At 35.3% G+C, this 18998-nt stretch overlaps 1 protein-coding gene across 1 annotated transcript in view; it reads left to right on the top strand.

Moving 5' to 3' along the window:
* LOC125656990 (uncharacterized) overlaps positions 1–18998 on the top strand; it is a 42721-nt gene that overhangs the window by 13070 nt on the left and 10653 nt on the right. Inside the window, exons 8-15 of the mRNA XM_056143066.1 lie at positions 1152–1196; positions 2513–2602; positions 2929–3177; positions 4109–4696; positions 6346–6443; positions 7211–8401; positions 12815–12932; positions 17595–18998. The exon at positions 17595–18998 is cut by the window's right edge and continues 6775 nt beyond it. Of these exons, the coding sequence (XP_055999041.1) occupies positions 1152–1196; positions 2513–2602; positions 2929–3177; positions 4109–4696; positions 6346–6443; positions 7211–8401; positions 12815–12932; positions 17595–18998 (3783 nt within the window). The remainder of the gene's footprint in view (positions 1–1151; positions 1197–2512; positions 2603–2928; positions 3178–4108; positions 4697–6345; positions 6444–7210; positions 8402–12814; positions 12933–17594) is intronic.

Raw genomic sequence — 18998 nt, 5'->3', positions numbered from 1 at the left:
GGACTGCTTTAGAATAGACTAAATGCGACATCGTACTCGAGTTTGTTTACAATTGTAACGTCATCATGAATGTCGTAAAATGAGAAAATAAGTAAAAAATTGTCATGTTTTAATTAATTGTTGTTAGTTTATTAACATTACTTACAAATAAAAACAGATATTAATGTTTTTCTTTGTGCATACGAAATAAAACACACGCATCCCCATAGTTACGACTTTAAAAAGTATGGAGACTCACTCGCGGTAAAAGTACCACGAGAGTACACCCTTAAGGCAGACTGGCCATGCTACGGAAATGGTCTATATATATTTTGGAGTAAAACGCATGAAACATTTATGTGGTAACAAGACTTAAGATTTTTAACACTGTACTCACACATGGACCGTCCCCATACATTTTAGATCAAAAAGTCAAAGATCAAACGTACAGGACACTTATATAGGAACTGGTTTCTAGATCTTAAATTATTACTCTAATTACGAGCAGTCATTATATTATTTTACATATACTCCCATTGGGATCAAAAAGCACAAGGTCTAGCAAAATGGACAGTGATATGGGAATTACCCTGACGTTAAATGAAAAGGTTAAAATTCAAGCAAATTGTACAGTGAAGTAAAAATGGTCTCACGGGAATCGAGTGGTCTTCCCTTTATATCCGAGATACTGTCCATTTCCGCGATCTCTTTCATATTTCAACTGTCGGAAGGACATATCAGGTCAACAATGGCAGCTGACAAAAAGCAGATGCAGCTTTGCCTTACAAAACTGAAAGGCTCTTGAAACACCCACGTTCTTCTAATTTTACAAAACTGAAATGTTTTTGCTTATATTTTCATTACACAGACACTGGCCGTGTAATCAAAATTACGTTCAAATTATTGATGTCTTTAAGTTCTGCTTACTTAAGAAGTCCTATGAGATACACGTGGTATTTCGTAAAGAAACACAAAAGAAATGCTTTTAATGTACCAAAACCCAGTTTTGTTTTCACGAAAATTATGATATTCTTTACTAAAATTACCTCATCGTGGTAGGACCAGTTACCATGGCAACAATTTAATATTTTATTCTATACCTATATTAACTTCCATTCAATAGTCATTCTTATTAAGTAAAAATTGATATGTTGATGTGAATTTATTTTCAGAGTCACATGAAACTGTCGATAAAGAAGACAATGTCCCCGATGAAGGTAACCATTGTATTTGTATTTGCATTAATATGCAACAAAGTATTCTATGACATCACATTCATGGTCAGGATACTCTATATTCATTCACAAACAAATCAGGTATCACTATAATCTCATGAATTTATATTTGACATCTACGGACAATTTTGATAAACTGACTTTAAATACGATATTGTAGATGTCAGGCTAAGTAAGATTGATAATCAACAGGAACATCTGTCTTAACCTGTACATGAAGCCAACAAACTTGTGCGTAATCTATCAATCACATTTTGCAAATTGTATTACAAGCCAATTTCAAATTGCAGTTTCCAACCAATTTCTGAATTCTATGCAAAAATTAACTCATGATATTTGATTTTTAACCCCCGTAATTCTTTTACAGGTGAAAAAATCTTTCACTTTGGGTTCCATATGACACTTGTAAATACCTTGTTAGCTGTGTTTTGTCAAAATCAGAATTTAAGATAAATGCCGTGGAATATATATTTGACACACTAATAATTCACGGGTTTTATCAGGTCATTTTTACTTCATTCATCTACAATTTTTAATTTGCTCGAAGGAAGAAAGGCCCCTTTTATGATTTCTGTCAGATTTTATTGTTATGCACTGAAATAAAACTAAACTTGCATAGCACTACTGTATACTTTTAAAGCTTTATTGAACACAGATGTTGATGACAAGCTACCAATTCAACTTCACGACAAACGACATGACTTTCTCATTCTTAGCTTCTCATATTTGTGTAGCAATACATTCCTATATCGCCTGCATCTTTCTGTTTCTCAACTGACTCGTTAGGCGAGATCCTCTTCTGTCAATGATTATTTTTTTTAATCGAGACCGGCTACTGACAAAGAAGTTAATGTTACAGGGTTTAACTGTCACGTTAAAGTCAATAAATATCAGCTGTCATTAGATCAAATGCTGTGTGACGTATTTCTAACCAATTTTTAGCCGATCGTTACATACTCGTGTTAACTACGAATTACTTCATTTACCTGATCAAGATATAATACTTACGGCGGGTGTGACCGGTCAACAAAGAATGCTTACTCATCTTGGACACCAGTGTCCAGGGGTCCGTGTTTGCCCAACTCTTAATTTTAAATTCTTTTTGAATTGAGTAGATTGAGGGTTATTCGTTATCTTTATATTTTCATCATGATGTTAGGAATGAATGACAATTTTAAAATCTTAAAGAATATCTTGTGACAGCCCCACTTCCTAGTTCAGTTAAGTTTTAAAATACTTTCTTTTCATGGTTAAAGACAACATGTATGACATCTAACGATTGGTGCGTTCATTTACAGTAAAGAATCAAATCAAGAAACGAGGGATCGATTTCCTATCGAGTTTATCTTCAGAACATGAGAAGTATTGCAATGGAATAGCACAGATCTGTAAGTATATGATGATGATGGGACACGACTCTTTTCTTTATCAAGTAGCAATATACACCCATGAATCATGTCACTCAAGTCGCCCTGTTGCTTTCCAAACTTGACATTGTCGTATAGTCTACTCTATTCAGGTTTTCACTAATCTCTAAATTGAACACACTGTTGTCAATCAACACCTATTTTCAATCAATGCTTGAACTCTCTTATTATATATGTAAATAAATTTGATAATATTTAAAACCATTTTATTGATAATTTTGTCGTAACAAATAAATTAATTTATTGATACATGGAATAAAACAGAATTTACTTTGAAAACTGTGTAGTGACTGTCCCAGTAGAAGTTCTAGGAATGCCAAAAGAAGACATTGAAACCTTTATCAGAAACTACAAAAAAGGGAGTACAAAAGTATACTGCGGCCGTGGCATGGTGGTGGGTTGTTTCGAGGCAGGAAAGACAACTCTTGTAAAGAAACTGAAGGGAGAAGATGTATCTCATCCACCAGAATCAACGAGAGGTTTAGACGTTCATACAGACATATTTACTGTGGATCAAGACGAAACGGTTTTGGCGGGTAAGTAAGATTTGCCTCAAATCACTGGTAGCAGTACTGATTGATGGGAATAATCTTTACGACGAGTTGTTCTTATCAGAAATGCATTTCATAATTTTTGAAACACGTTCCCTTCATTCCATACTCAAATGCATGAAAATACATCTTGATGTAATGGAGCTTAAATTTATGAAATATTTTCTTGCATTTAGATGAATTTTGATGGATCTGAAATAGATTTCCATTTTCATAGTGCTGAAGTGATTTACTCAATACAGATGTCATTTAGCAATATATATTCTTATTTCTGTTATCGCCCTAAAACTTTTTGATTCGAAATATTTATTTTTTCCAATACATTAAGACAAAACCATGGATTTCGTAGGTTTAATTCCAGAAGTGCTCTTAAATACTTCCCGGACTGTTTACTTCCCTATTGCTTATATTCCTTTCTCACTCGCTGCTAGGACTTGTAGTGAACTTTAAGGGATATTTGGATGTCAAAATTAAATGTTTTATATTAATGTTAAATGTTTTTAAGTCAAGGCAGTTTACAGACAACTTGATATTTCAAGCGTTTCAACAGTCTTCCTTAAAGTCAGCATTTCGCAACTTCTATGGTAGCTATACATGTTACGATCCAGTTTGCCAATACAACCTGTCATTGGTCAAATGATGCCTGACGAGTTTCATACCAATATTTCGGTAATTATTTACATGATAATTTTGACTACGGATTACTCCGTTTACATGATCAAGATATAGGGCTCATGATGGGTGTGACCGGTCGACATGAGATGCTTAATCCCCCTTGCCACCTGTCCCACCTACATGTATGTCCAGATGTTCGTGCTTGCCCAACCCCTTCCATGTAGGAGTTGAGATTGATCACTGTTCACTAACTTCACCTTTTCATGTTCAATTCCATTTTAAACTCAAAACTAAATTTCAGTGAACAAGGATCAGAGAGGTGGACAGCGCTTACACATAAATATGGAAACATTGGAGAGTGGAGTAATTAAGTCTTCATCGAATGCTCAGCGTTCATATCCAAAAGCTGATGATGATGTACGAAGTGCAACTATCCCACCACCAATATATTATACACAACCTCCAGCTCAAAGACACGAAAACAAATATGATTTATCATTTGAAAATAATAAACCTGGTACCTCCACTCAAAAGGCAAATGATATTTCTAATAAAGTTGAACACAAATCTGACACAAATAGAAAATATCCTGTTAAACATCTCGCAATAGGTCAGATTACAAACAATGTTGCGAACAAAACGGATGAAAACAAAGATTATCTTGGATATGAGATAGGAATTATCCTTCCTAATGTCATTGATAAATCAATAAAGACGATAAGTTTGTTGGACTTTGCTGGTCAAGATACTTATTACGCCTGCCATCACATCTTCCTAAGTCCAAGGAGTTTTTATATCCTAGTCACGGATATGTCTAAGAAATTGACTGAAAAACCAACCAACGCTCTTCAGAGAAAGGATCTCATGTACAGCGACTGGACTCACCAAGGTATGACTTTTGGTGTACTTCAGGAGAAATAACACATCATCATAATGAATTTCTTTTTGAAACATGAATGGAAATATGAATATAAGCAATACGTGTATAAACCTCTGGTCGGCGCGGGTTCGAATCCCGCTTACGCCGGTAAGTGAGAAAGTTTCCCAGTTTACTTTCGAAAGGTCGGTGGTCTCTTCCTAGGTACATTGTATCTAGGTTCTCTCTTCCATCATTAATTGGGCGCCACCAGGTAACTGCAAAATTGTTGAGTGTGACGGCTAATTGCCTAACTTGTTTACTCCATACATAAATGTGTCGACTACCGATCTGTATATCGCAGGTTCGATTTTAGCAGGGGTTTTTAGTTTCTTCAGATTACTTTACACTAAAACTCAATCTATTTTAACCAGATGAGGTAAAATTGACATTTTTCAATTGCAAAATATTAGTTGACCAGTTTTGAAATCGAGATAGACTACTGACAAACAAGCTGATGTTACAGGGGTTTCAGCAGTCTCGTTAAAAGTCAGCATTTCCCAAATTCTATGGTCATTATAACGATCTAGTTCGCCAAAGCAACCTATCGTTGAGTCAAATGCTGTCTGACGTGTTTCATATCCATTGTTACTCCGTTTGTGGCACACTGACTTTGACTACTCCGTTTACTAGATCAAGATAGAGGGCTCATTGTGGATGTGATTGATCTACAGTGGTTGCTTACTCCTTTTAGTCACCTTATCTCACCTCTGGTATATCCAGGGGTCCGTGTTTGCCCAACTCTCTATTTTATATTCCTTAAAGGTGTTATGAGATTGATCAATGTTCGTTATCTTCATTTTTCATTATTGTACATTTCCCCCACTTTCCATCCATATGATATTTTTCTGAGTGTAATTCTAATTAAATCCCAAAATAACCCCGCGCACTTGAATCTTAATTGGCTGTGGACATTGATGTGAGAAAACTTGAACGCATTCTCCACGATAATGTTTGCATGTAGTTTTGTTGAGTACAGTGTGATAGTTTTTTATGTTTAGGAATCCCCCTGTTCATATTTAAGTGAGACTTGAATGATTCTGATCATTTAAAGTATTTAACGAGGCACTTTTGGGGGCATTTACGGTAAGTCTTGAGAATACATGTTATATTGTTACAGAATATTAGAATTTAGCGTAGGTATACAAAACAGGGTTTTTTCTAAATGTCATAACCCTTGGGGCTATTGATACTTTTAACTAATACTCAGGTGACTGATAAGGCCTGTGGACCTCTTGTTAATTGATTCCATTACTTGCAGAATGGTGATATGATTATTATTTCAACTACATGTAAATTGGTATAGCATTTTATGACACTCTGTTTTTCCCTAAAATAGCTCTTAGGGCCTACAAGTTTACTGGTATTTCGGATTTCAAACATTTCGCTTGAGCATCACTGAAGAGACTTTATTTGTCGAAATGCACATCTGGTGCATCAAAATTGGTACCGTATAAGTTTAATATTTACTTTTTGGGGACTTAATCTGAAATTAGTCTATTTATTCTAGGTTGAAAATTTGAAAGAAGAAACCGTGTCTAAGGACTAACAATGCATTATCAGAATAGTTACACACATTTCGTCTTTTTATTGTTTTTTCTATAATAAATCAATATATTTAGCAAATTACATTAACCACTGGCTGGGTTCAATCCACACATATTGTTCGGAAACAGCTCCGGTCATTTTGGTTCAATCACACTCAGAAACAAAAGGAGAGGTTAGTAATTATTTTCCAATCAAATCTAGTATAGAATGAAAGGCAAAATTACAGCTAACATGAACAAAATTATTCACTATTACTATGTCATCTGTCAACAAAACAAACCAGAAGTAGTTATAAAAAACGTAGCTCTACTGCTTACTGGCCGACAAGTTTTTAGTGTTTTTTTTATCATAAGGATGAATATCGTAATATTGTTTCCAATCTCATTCTTCAATCACCTCTTTCACGAATAAAACGAGAGTGAATGGCAAGAAAGTTGAGTCAGCTTAAACAATATGAATATAAACTGCAAGTCTACATTTGTATTGTATTGACAATAGCTTCAACGAATAAGCACTGATCAAGTGAATCACAAAAATATATTGAAAGTTTTCGATTTGTTGATAATTAGATTACGTCGTTGGCGGTAGGATTAACACCCAGCAGGCAAAAAGTCCAATCTGTTTAAAGGGATATTGAGACGTAGGATTGGAGGCTATCTTCAATATTTCATCAAAGGAATGCTACTTTTGTGTTATAATATTTTTACTTTTATGCTACCCGAATTCACTTAATACAGTAACAAAAGAGCACAAAATATGTGGTAATGTAGTTATAACCCTAAAGGCCTCTTTTCTCCTATGCAGATCAGATATTGATCAACAAACACTCAAAGTTTCAGTTTATACTTTTAATACGTTTCACAGAGGTAAAACTTAACTGGATGTGTTCCCTTCATGAATCGCTAATTATAGATTAATCCGTAGTACCTTTGTTTTCAGATAGAAAAAGACTACTTTAGTAAAGTACTTGAAGGTGTAACAAGTACATTGCACGTTCATTTAAGCTCTGACAAAGTGTTTGCAGTAGAAAAAGACTCTGACAAAAATATTAAAGAAATCAGATCAAACATGTTAAGGGTTGTCAAGGATCAAAGTCACTGGGGAGAGTCCATTCCTACATCGTGGGTTCATCTGGACGCGTATTTAATGGAAATTAAGAAACACCAAATGGTTTTGCAAAAGAAAGACCTTTGGGAGACATTGACATCTCAACCGAACTTGCAGTTTTTAAGCGAAGAGGATATGACGACTGCACTGAGATTCTTTAATGATATTGGTGTTATTCTCTTTACCACTTCCTCAGAGTCCATTATTCTTGATGTACAGTGGTTTGTGGATGCGTTCAAGCACATCATCACAGATGAAAACCATGCAAAGCATGACATAGCAAAACATTTCACTGATTGGAAAAAGTTCAATACGAATGGAATTTTGCAACGGAATCTTGCGAAAGAGATCTGGAAAAGGTCAGAGTCGTTCACTAAATACACAGATGATTTAGTGTTTTATATGATCAAACTTGGAATGATTGCCGAAATGGAAAAGGAAGAAATATACTATGTCCCTTGCATGAACAAACAAAAATATGACAGGAATGTCTTGCACAACTGTACTTGTTCTTCCACTGTCTGCTTCATGTTTGAGTATCTACCATTGGTGATTTTCCATCGTTTTGTTGCCACATGCATGACAAGAGAAGGCTGGAAAATTTGGAATGGGAACAACCAAATGAGGACTGGTCAAACCAGTGAATGCGTGTTTCACACTGCCGCCATACTTGAAGATAAAGACGATATCAAGGTCCTGATAGGGATAACTGAAAAGAAGCAATATTTGCACGATACGTTAAATACACATCCCTATTCTATAGAAATACAGTACATTGTTTTCAAAGATCAAAAGATGCAAACACAGTTCGCAAGAAACAAACTAGAAACAATTAAAACTCATCTTAAAGATTTAACTTCATGTTTTGGAGCAAATCGTGACAAGACTTACAAAATGGGATATAGGTGTTCAATTGCCCCATTTTCTGACACTCCTGTGTCCCACATCATTTTACAGTCTGCAAAAGAATGCACACCATGTAGGAAACGTGTAGATATCAACTACCTGCGATCATTTTGGGTGGTTTGTATATTACTTTTACTTCATGTATATAAAATATTTGTTGGATAGATTAGAATTTTGATGATCATTTTAAGGTGGCTCATCATACTTAAATTTCATTTGATGTTTTGTTAAAGTGTATCATATCTAATATGTAATATGATTTCACCTTTTAGAGATTAATTCAAGCTCTTGATTATCCCATGATTTTGTGGGGTTTTTTTTCGGAATACAAAAAAAGTGTTTTTCTGCAAATTGGAGATTTTATTCACACATCGCTTTCATTTGAGCTTGTTCTGTGTATGGTCAGTTGTTAAATTGAGGCAGGCTGCTGACAAACAAGTTGATAGTGCAGGGGGTTTCAATAGTCTTGTTTAAAGTCAGCATTTCGCAAATTCTATGGTCGTTATAACGATCTAGTTTGTCAATACAACCTATCATTGTGTCAATGTCTGACATGTTTCATACCGATTGTTAGGTCGTTCTTGACATACTGATTTTGACCTCGGATAACTCCTTTTACCTTATCGAGATATGGGGCTCACGGTGGGTGTAACTGGTCGACAAGGACTGCTTACATCCTCCTTGGCACCTGATCACACATCTGGTATATCCCAGGGGTTCGTCTTTGCTAAACTCTCTAGTTTATATTGCTTATAGGAGTTATGGGATTGATTGTGACATTCACATTTTATGGAATAAAAACTCACGTAGACGTTCTAGTTCTAAAAATAATCTTTGAAAATCATATCATTATTTATTTGGTCATATTTTATTAATGTGAGACTCAAAATTTTCAAGAAATGTGTCGCTTGAAAATAAATGATATAAAAGACAAATACTTTTTTAAAGGGAAAGGCAACCCTAACCACATTGTTGCTTTTATAAATAAAATACATGTGTTACTTACTGATACCGTAAATGACAGTCTTTAACAACAAATATTCTTGCTTAACAATTAAATTAATATTGATCTATAATATATTTTAAATTATCCGCCGCTAAGAGAGCGGCCATTGATGTTTAACTCATGACGTCACACAGTCTGTTCCGGTTTATTTCATCAGTAGCACTGTAAACATGACAAGTCACGAACAGTTAAATTCGGAGCCGTATAGATTTCAGCCCGTTCTTTTGCAAGAAGAAATCAAGAAAAGAAGACGTCCAGTCGTGTCGCAGACCAGGCAGACGGTAAACGTTCTTCATACAAATGTCTTGAACCTCAGCTTGTCATTACGCAAATGATGGATCCACAGTTTCCGTAGTCTTTTCCTTTCAAATGACTTGGTTGGGTCAGGAATTTCCAAAAAAAAAAAAAAACTATTTATCGCATCTCGCCTTCGCATTAGTGTAATTAACTGCTTGACAGGAAGGCATAAAGTTGAACCTATTTATTCGTAAGATCTACAAGATGCACATCTTTGATGATCTTAGAATCTCATCAAAACCGGAACAGACGGTGTGACGTCAAAATAATTGATTTTTGTGGTCTTGAATTCAAAAGAGTTCTACATCATGGCAGCCTCAATAGATAGAGGGAATTTCAATTTTTAACGTTTTCAAATTAGTATTGAAGCCTATCTAGGCCAATTATCAACAAAATAGTATGGCAAATCTTTATCATAAGATTAATCCTATCATTCACCATGTAAAACTCTTTTGGGTTGGTTTCCCCTTTAACAGAATTAAACTGAAATGACCGAATTCTAAAAACATTGCTATTTATTATATTTGAACCAAAACAGAGAAAAAAGTATCTCAATCAAAATTGATAGAAAGTGCAGCAATAATCACATTGCAGGTAATTTCACGCACTTTTCATCAAGGCATTAGTCGCTTTATCAATTGAATTAAAATAGATTCTGAGTATTTTTTAACTTTGGTCATTCATTTCCATTTCTTTTCAAAGATATATTTTTCTCAGATAATGTCTTCTAAATAGCATTTTTTAAGATTAAAGGGGGAGGATAGCGAACAATGATCATTTTCATGAATCCTATAAACAATACAAAATTAAGAGCAGGGAAAACACGGACCCTGGACACATTAGAGGTGGGATCAGATGCCTTGGATGAGTAAGCATCCCCTGGCGACCGGTCACACCTGCCGTGAGCCCTACATCTTGATCAGTTAAACAGAAAAATTCGTAGTCAAAACCAGTATGTAAACTTATACGGTACCAATTTTGATGCACCAGATGCGTATTTCGACAAATAATGTCTCCTCAGTGATGCTCGAGCCGAAATTTTGGAAATTTGAAATGACAAAAACTTGTAAGAGCTAAAAGGAAAATTAGAGTGCCAAAAATCTGGAGCCAAATTCTTCCAAGGATCAAAGATATGCATGAGGGAGATATCATCCTTAATTTTGAAATGAATTTCTAAATTTTATTTTTATATAAAGAACAGCCTAGTAAAATTGGTATGATACACGTCAGACAGCATTTGACCCAATCACAGGTTGTATTGGTAAAATAGATGGTTAAAATGACCATATAATTTGCGAAATGTTGACATAAAGCAAGCCTGATGAATATCCTGTAAAGCCAATTTATTTATCAGTAGCCTGTCTCTATTCAAAAACTGATCATACGCAGAACAAATTATTGCGTGTCAAATTGGGTGATAGACATAAACACCATATGTAGGTGATCATGGGTTATTGCTATATATGAGAAGTTGTTGATGGAGAAGGTGAAGTCGTAATCTTGAGTTATCAGTTTGTCGTTAACATATATGTTCATTAAAATATTTAAGTATGAAGCAGATGTGGGAGACGAACTGGATAAAAAACACAAAAAATCAAATGAAATAACTGAGAGGTTGTATCACTTTTTTGATGGTGTTGTCACACTTCGTAGGAGGCGCTTTAAAGCAATACAAGCTGTGACTGACGGTATTTTCAACTATCCAATTATGCATCAATTAACTTCTATCGATATAACTACTAAAATCCCCAAGATCTGAAGAAAAAGTCAGCAAAATAAACAATGGGAATATTGTTTGAGAGCACACCTACAATGAGCTTTTCGTATAAACCGTCATTACGTCGCATACTTGGACATGGGAACAATGATTGTCGAACATAATCGGGTTGCTGAAACCGAGGACATATTCAAAGATGGAAACTGACATGAGTAACAACACATTTCGTTTGTTTAAAATATTACATCGTTTCATGAATGACAAGAAATTCTATAAGTGAAGAAATTTTGATAGTGGATTTTCTATCTGACACATGCGCAATGCCTATCTTTCGCGTTTTTGCGAACTGGTGACCTCCGAGGCCAATGCCCATCGGCGATTACGAGCAAGAATTAATGACAAGATGACAATGATTCAAGAATCGAAGTTTTCTTCTGATTTGACGGGTTTATTGCTTCAGATTCTGATTCTATGAAGTTATATATATTCAATCACACATTTTGAATATTTGTTGTATTGCTTTAACGATATATTGAATAAAGTTTTCGTTTCATGGGTCACTTGAAATAGAAGATTGATTTTCAAGATTGCAACGTCACTATGATTAATTAGACAGTTGATAATGATAACATTCTACGTCATTTGCGTATCATGAAAGATATGAATTCAGCATGAAGGCTACAATGAAAATGTCACTTCAATTAGCGATTGATATAAAAGGAAATTGGTATCTTGTGTAGATTTTACCACGACTGGTTAATCACACATGTCATATGTCATTAAAGTAGGACGGGTGTTTTACATGTTTTTATGGAATAAATATTATTTTCAAATAGTCCACAGGTATGTATTCATAATATGGATAAGGCATTTGAATGAATATATCACTGGCATTTTTAACATGATCCAATTATCCCAAACCAAGCTGGCTTTGATTTTTAATGATTTTGTTTTAGTTGTGGGAGAAATGGGGAGGATTACGCACATTTGTTAGCTTTACGTCAATGCTGATGTTCAGTAAAACGCTAAAGCAGATGTTGAAGACTGCGACGTTATCTATTTTGAATTTGTTAAATAAAAATGATCCAAAATATTTGACAAATACAAAACTGACATAAAAAATCTACAATTATGTTACTTCATCACATGTTTACTCCTTTATGTGGATATCACCCATTACAAATATTTTAATTTTTACATTATATTTTCCTACGCCGTTTGTGATGTCATAAACATAGTCAAATTTACGTTGTCTGTTTACAAAATGTTTATAGTCACACAGGTACAGAATTGCATTCGGCTTTGAAGGCTGGACAGTAACGTAAATAAAACTGGGAGGGTTAACATATGATAAAAAAACAGCCATGTTTTGTGGATTGATATGATTTATATCCAACCCGAAGTGTGTTTTCTATGCCCTCGCCAAGGTTCGGGGATAGGCAACATACAACTCTTTGAATATAAATCATTCAAAACACAAGCCATGGTAGATCCTATATATTTTTTGTAGGTTGACAATACATCTGATGATGATACATTCGACATTAAAGAAAAGAAACACGAGAGAAATAATATGGATCAAGAAGATATAGCTCGACGGATTGTAGAATACGTTGACAATCCTAGCAGTAAGTGCTTTGCTTAACAACTAGTATTGAGTTATTTGATATACATATTGTTGACGTGTCCCTCGTCCATAGGGATGTAGCGATTATTAGCTCACCTGAGCTGAAAGTTCAAGTGAGCTTTTCTGATCGTCTGTTGTCCGTCATCTGTCTGTCTGTCCGTTTGTCTGTAAACTTTCTACATTTTCGACTTCTTCTCAAGAACCACTGGGTCAATTTCAACCAAACTTGGCCAAAAGCATCCTTGAGTGAAATACTTTCTTTCAAGCTTGTTCAAATGAAGGATTATGTCCCTTTCAAAAGGGAGATAATCACAAAAATCCAAAAATAGGGTGGGGTCATTTAAAAATCTTCTTCTCAAAGAACCACTAAGCCAGAAAAGCTGATATTTACACGAAAGCTTTCTGACATAGTGCATATTCAAGTTTGAACAAATCATGGCCCCCGGGTTTTGGATGGGGCCACAATAGGGGATCAAAGTTTTACATACAAATATATAGGAAAAATCTTTAAAAATCTTCTTCTCAAGAACCACTGAGCCAGAAGAGCTAAGATTTACATGAAAGCTTTCTGACACAGAGCTGATTCAAGTTTGTTCAAATCATGTTCCTTGGGGTTAGGTTGGGGTCACAATAAGGGATCAAAGTTTTACATAGAAATATGTCGGAAAATCTTTTAAAATATTCTTCTCAAGAACCACTGAGCCAGAAAAGCTTATACTTACACGAAAGCTTTCTGACATAGTGCAGATTTAAGTTTGTTCAAAGTATGGCCCCCGGGGTAAGGTTGGGGTCACAAGGGGGGATCAAAGTTTACATTACAAATATATAGGGAAAATCTTTAAAAATCTTCCTCTTAAGAACCAATGACCTAGAAGAGCTGCGATTTACATGAAAGCTTCCTGACATAGTGCAGATTCAAGTTTGTTCAATGTATGGCCCCCAGGTAAGGTTGGGGTCACAATAGGGGATGAAAGTTTTACATATAAATATTTAGGGAAAATCTTTAAAAATCTTTTTCTCAAGAACCATTGGGCCAAAGAAGTTTATATTTACATGAAAGCTTCCTGACATAGTGCAGATTCAAGTTTGTAAAAATCATGGCCTCCAGGGGTACAGGGGTAGGTTTGGGCCACAATGGGGACTAAGGTTTTACATGCAAATATATATGGGAAATGTTCAGGTATGGGACAAGGTGATTCAGGTGAGCGATGTGGCCAATGGGCCTCTTGTATTTTTGTCTGTATTTTCTGCATAGTGTTATTTTTTTTTATACATGTACCTCATTTTTGGTGTTTCCTCTGTCCCCTGGTTTGAGCGTGTCCGCGCGCGGGTGTGCATTTGCGTGTATGAGGAAGGCTGTTTACTAGGATAATTACACAGAAAACAATAGGTCAATGAGCCACATTGCTCACCCAAGTCATCTTCGCCATGCTGTTGTTCATTGAATTGAATTTTAAATATTTTTGTCAATCTCAACCGCCATGAAAACTAGACTAAAACGGACGATACATAACTTGAACGCACTGTCTCTCACCTTTCAAATGTTATGAGTCAGGTTAAAGTTTTGAAATTTGGGTTAAACTCCGAGGTCCAGGTCAAAGATCATGGTATGAAATGCAAGGTCTTGTCATCAGGAATAAAAACTATTCATACAATTTATGAAATAGTTCCGGAGATATTGTCTAGCTTAGTATTTTTAATAAGTAGATCAAACTCCATGACCACAGTCAGAAGGTAAAAAACTTTGATACCGAGAAAAGCTCTTCTTTAAAGGAATATGCATATGTGCTGATCAAGATATAGGACTCAGGGCGGGTGTGACCGGTCGACAGGGCATGTTTACTCCTCCTATGTACATGATCCCACCTCTGGTATATCCAGCGATCCATGTTTGCTCAACTCTTAATTTTGTATTCCTTATAGGAGTTGTGAGATTGATCTCTGTTCGTTATCTTCACCTTTGCATTGAAATCGCTCAAGAATTCCAAATATTACAAATAAATTCCTGAGAACGATCTCTACCGAACAATAATATCTACGGTCACAGTGTGCACTCAACGACGGAATTGCTAGATTCTAGAACTTTCATACACGGTCGCATTAAGCATTGTAATAGTTTAACGTTTTTATTAGTGAAACTTGTTATTTATGGTACAAATACTTACAATAATAAATCATCGTTTTATTTCTTTTTCACTTTCAACACAATGAGTAAACTGTCTCTCAGTAGGTTAACTGCTCTAGTGGTCTACTCCGCATACTTCGATCGAAATGTTATTTCTTATATTTAAAACAGCATTTAGAAAACAATGACAGAAAGGGAAGAGGAGACGTTTGTATAGAAAGATATTACGTGACCAAAATTTATATAATTATTATCTTCTAATTACGAGATCAATACGGGTATTTCTTAGGTACGAGATCTCGTAATTTCAAGATGATTATTTCGTAATTAGGAGGTCTTTTCTCGTAATAATGATATCGTAATTACGAGATGGGAAAGCTGAACTTCTTTTTATATGATACTAATCGGCTTTTATACATTACCCATGTAACACAGGCATTCATTCATTTTTAAGCTTTCTTAAATTTCATGAGTTGCTCAGTTTACCGGATTTACTATAAAAAGGTGAGAAATTCAATGTCTTTGGTCGAGTAATCTTGAACATTTTCAAATGTATTACAGAAAAACAAAATCCCCTGATGAGTATTTCATATGCATTGCATTACTAATGAGAAATGGAAAATACCATAGCCTCTTGGTGAGGTGTTCCTAAATATTTCATAGAAATACATTGAATATATACATTGATATTCTTAATATGTAGTTTATTTTTACTATGCATAGCTTGAATGTTTACACATTGTTTGCCGGACGTGAACGAGTCTAATAAAAATCACTAGGTATTCTCCCACGTATTTAGTATTTTACTTCAAGAAAGGTGGACAACGTGTGAAAAATAGCTTCTATAAAGCAAGCAGAGATTCATTTTGAAAATTAGATCAGTCTATGATAGAAAGTACAATGAGAAAGTGCAAAAGTGTGTTTATTTCCACTTATCTTAGTCGTTGGCATTCATATAGGCCTCTGGTTTAATATCAAAACTTACCTAAGGCAAAATGCAACGATTGACATCACAATCAGCCATTTTCAGCCCTAAAATTGTGCTTATATTTGAAATAAAACTTCTTTATTAAATTATATGATTCCTAATTTCGGGAACATTTTCTATCCCGAAGAACACGGTTATTCATAAACAGTCTGAAGTTGTTCAGTTTTTTCTGGCATATCTGTACTTCTTCAACGCCGTCATCGTAAAGACATTGCAGAATTGGCATTTCCACCTGATCAGTTGTAAAAGGCCATATCTTTTTCACTTTAAATTCTGAACTATATGGTTGGCTTGAATTTATCCAGGATTTATAATCATTATTTCAATAAAACCATTAAATCATTAAATAGATAATAAAACTAACAGATTTTATTTAAAAATTAATTTAATACCCATATGATTCTTACTTCCTCTTCCGTTGCTAAGATGTTTGAAATAATTACATTAAATCACGTCACGATGGCGATTTTGTAGCAATCTTTATAGCGATATCTTAACCCTTCGTCCATCGTCGCCCGGGATGAAACTAAGAAGAATTGTCAAATTTCTCATAAAATTTTAATCCATATAAAAATCGTCTCGGGCGACGAGGGAAAAGGTGTTCAATTTCACTGATTTATCTATACAAAAACCACGAAAACCCCATAAATTGCTTCATCAACCTTACTTTGTTCGATTGTGTACCACGCATGCGCATACATGAGTTGATTTTAATATGCTTCTGAAAATAAATACGGAGTGCTCTTTCAGAAAATAGACAGAAGATATCAGGAACACAAATTTAATTTCCCCCATAAAAGCCAGACAGAATAAGGCCTACACCGTACCAACTTCTTTTTTCGTGTGCACTTGTGGACTAGACATGCGTAAACGGAATTTCTGCACTAGGCCAACACTTAGTCAACACAGAAATCTGAGTAGAAGGTCGGGTTCTGAGCTTAAAAATCAATTAAAAACAGTAAAACTGTGCAACTTAAGAGAATTTGATAGAAGCGCAAATATTTCTCATCAGTATTGTTTTAAACAATGAAGGAGGTGGTGAATCAAAGGGAGTGTTGGTCCAAATGTTATGTGCCTTTGGTCATACACTTATTTTTTATGATTTACCTGACATGATTATTAGTAAGTGAATATTTTGTAAAATATTGGATGGTGTTTTTTATGGGGGGGGGATATTTTGATTTGATACGTATATCATTAACTAATTTGTGCGTGTCTTTACCGGCTTTTGCTAATTTTTGCATCAAAATTCATTTTGACAATTTTTGATTTTCTGGAGAGAGAGAAAAAAAACAAACTAGAGTATTGTGATGTTTATTTGGTTTGGATAGGAAAATCATATCTTGGAAACAAAATTTCCTTTTGAGGGTTAATCGCACTGCAAATGTTTTTCCCTCAGTGAAATCTTCTTATCCCAAACTTCTACTAATGGAACATGCTATTAGTCATACAGTGGCCCCATTAAAGTCCTTTCTTAAAATGTCTTACTGTAGCAATATTTTGAGTCTTTCATTTTCGTAATGCAAAGTACATCCAACTTATTTAATTAGGAAATAGAGGAGAAACCACATCTCTACAAACACAACTCGATAACGAACAGGACCACTACACTGGCGATGGCGTGCCTAATGCATTACATGCAGCCTGCAAGAATGCGAACCTCAAAATGTGTGAACATCTCATCCAAACACACCCTGACCTTCTCCACAGTGTAGATAATGATGGAGGGAATGCTGCTCTACACGCTGCTCAAGGTGGAAACGTGAACATTCTACAACTACTCGCAGATAATGAAGTAGACGTCAAACATAAAAACAATTATGGCTGGAACATTCTAAACGTGGCCTGTGTACATTCTAACTTAGAAATGAGTCGTTATATCATCCAAACATACGCTGACCTTCTCCACAGTGTAGATTATTATGGATGGAATGCTGCTCTACACGCCGCTCGTGGAGGAAATGTTGAAATTCTACGACTACTGGAAGATAATGAAGTAGACGTGAAACATAAAAGTAATGGCGACCGAAATATTCTTAACGTGGCCTGTGTACACTCTAACTTAAAAATGAGTCGTTATATCATCCAAACATACACAGACCTTCTACACAATGTAGATAATGATGGATGGAATGCTGCTCTACACGCCGCTCGTGGAGGAAATGTTGAAATTCTACAACTACTGGCAGATAATGGAGTAGACGTGAAACATAAAAGCAGTGGCGATCGGGATATTCTTAACGTGGCCTGTGTACACTCTAACTTAGAAATGAGTCGTTATATCCTCCAAACATACCCAGACCTTCTACACAGTGTAGATAATGATGGATGGAATGCTGCTCTACACGCTGCGCAAGGAGGAAACGTTAAAATTCTACAACTACTGGCAGATAATGAAGTAGACGTCAAACATAAAACCAATGACGACCGGAATATTCTTCACGTGGCATGTGCACACTCTAATTTAGAAATTAGTCGTTATATCATCCAAACATACCCTGACCTTCTACACAGTGTCAGGAATACTGGGTGGAATGCTGCTCTACACACTGCGCAAGGAGGAAACGTTAAAATTCTAAAAGTACTGGCAGAAAATGGAGTAGACGTCAAGCATCAAAACAATTACAACTGCAACATTCTTCACGTGGCGTGTGTACACTCTAACTTTGAAATGAGTCGTTATATCATCCAAACATACCCTGACCTTCTACACAGTGTAGATAAAGATGGATGGAATGCTGCATTATTCGCTGCACGAGGAGGAAACGTTAAGATCCTACAACTACTGGCAGACAAGACTGTAGACGTGAAACATAAAGAAAATGATGGTTGGAACATTCTCAACGTGGCATGTGGACACTCTAATCTAGAAATGAGTCATTATATCATCCAAACATACCCAGACCTTATCCACAGTATCAGCAATACTGGATGGAATGCTGCTCTACACGCTG

This window comes from Ostrea edulis, chromosome 7, assembly GCF_947568905.1.
Source record: "Ostrea edulis chromosome 7, xbOstEdul1.1, whole genome shotgun sequence".
Lineage (NCBI taxonomy): Eukaryota > Metazoa > Mollusca > Bivalvia > Ostreida > Ostreidae > Ostrea > Ostrea edulis.
The sequence above is the reverse complement of the archived record's forward strand: the minus strand, read 5'-3'. Positions and strand labels throughout refer to the sequence as shown.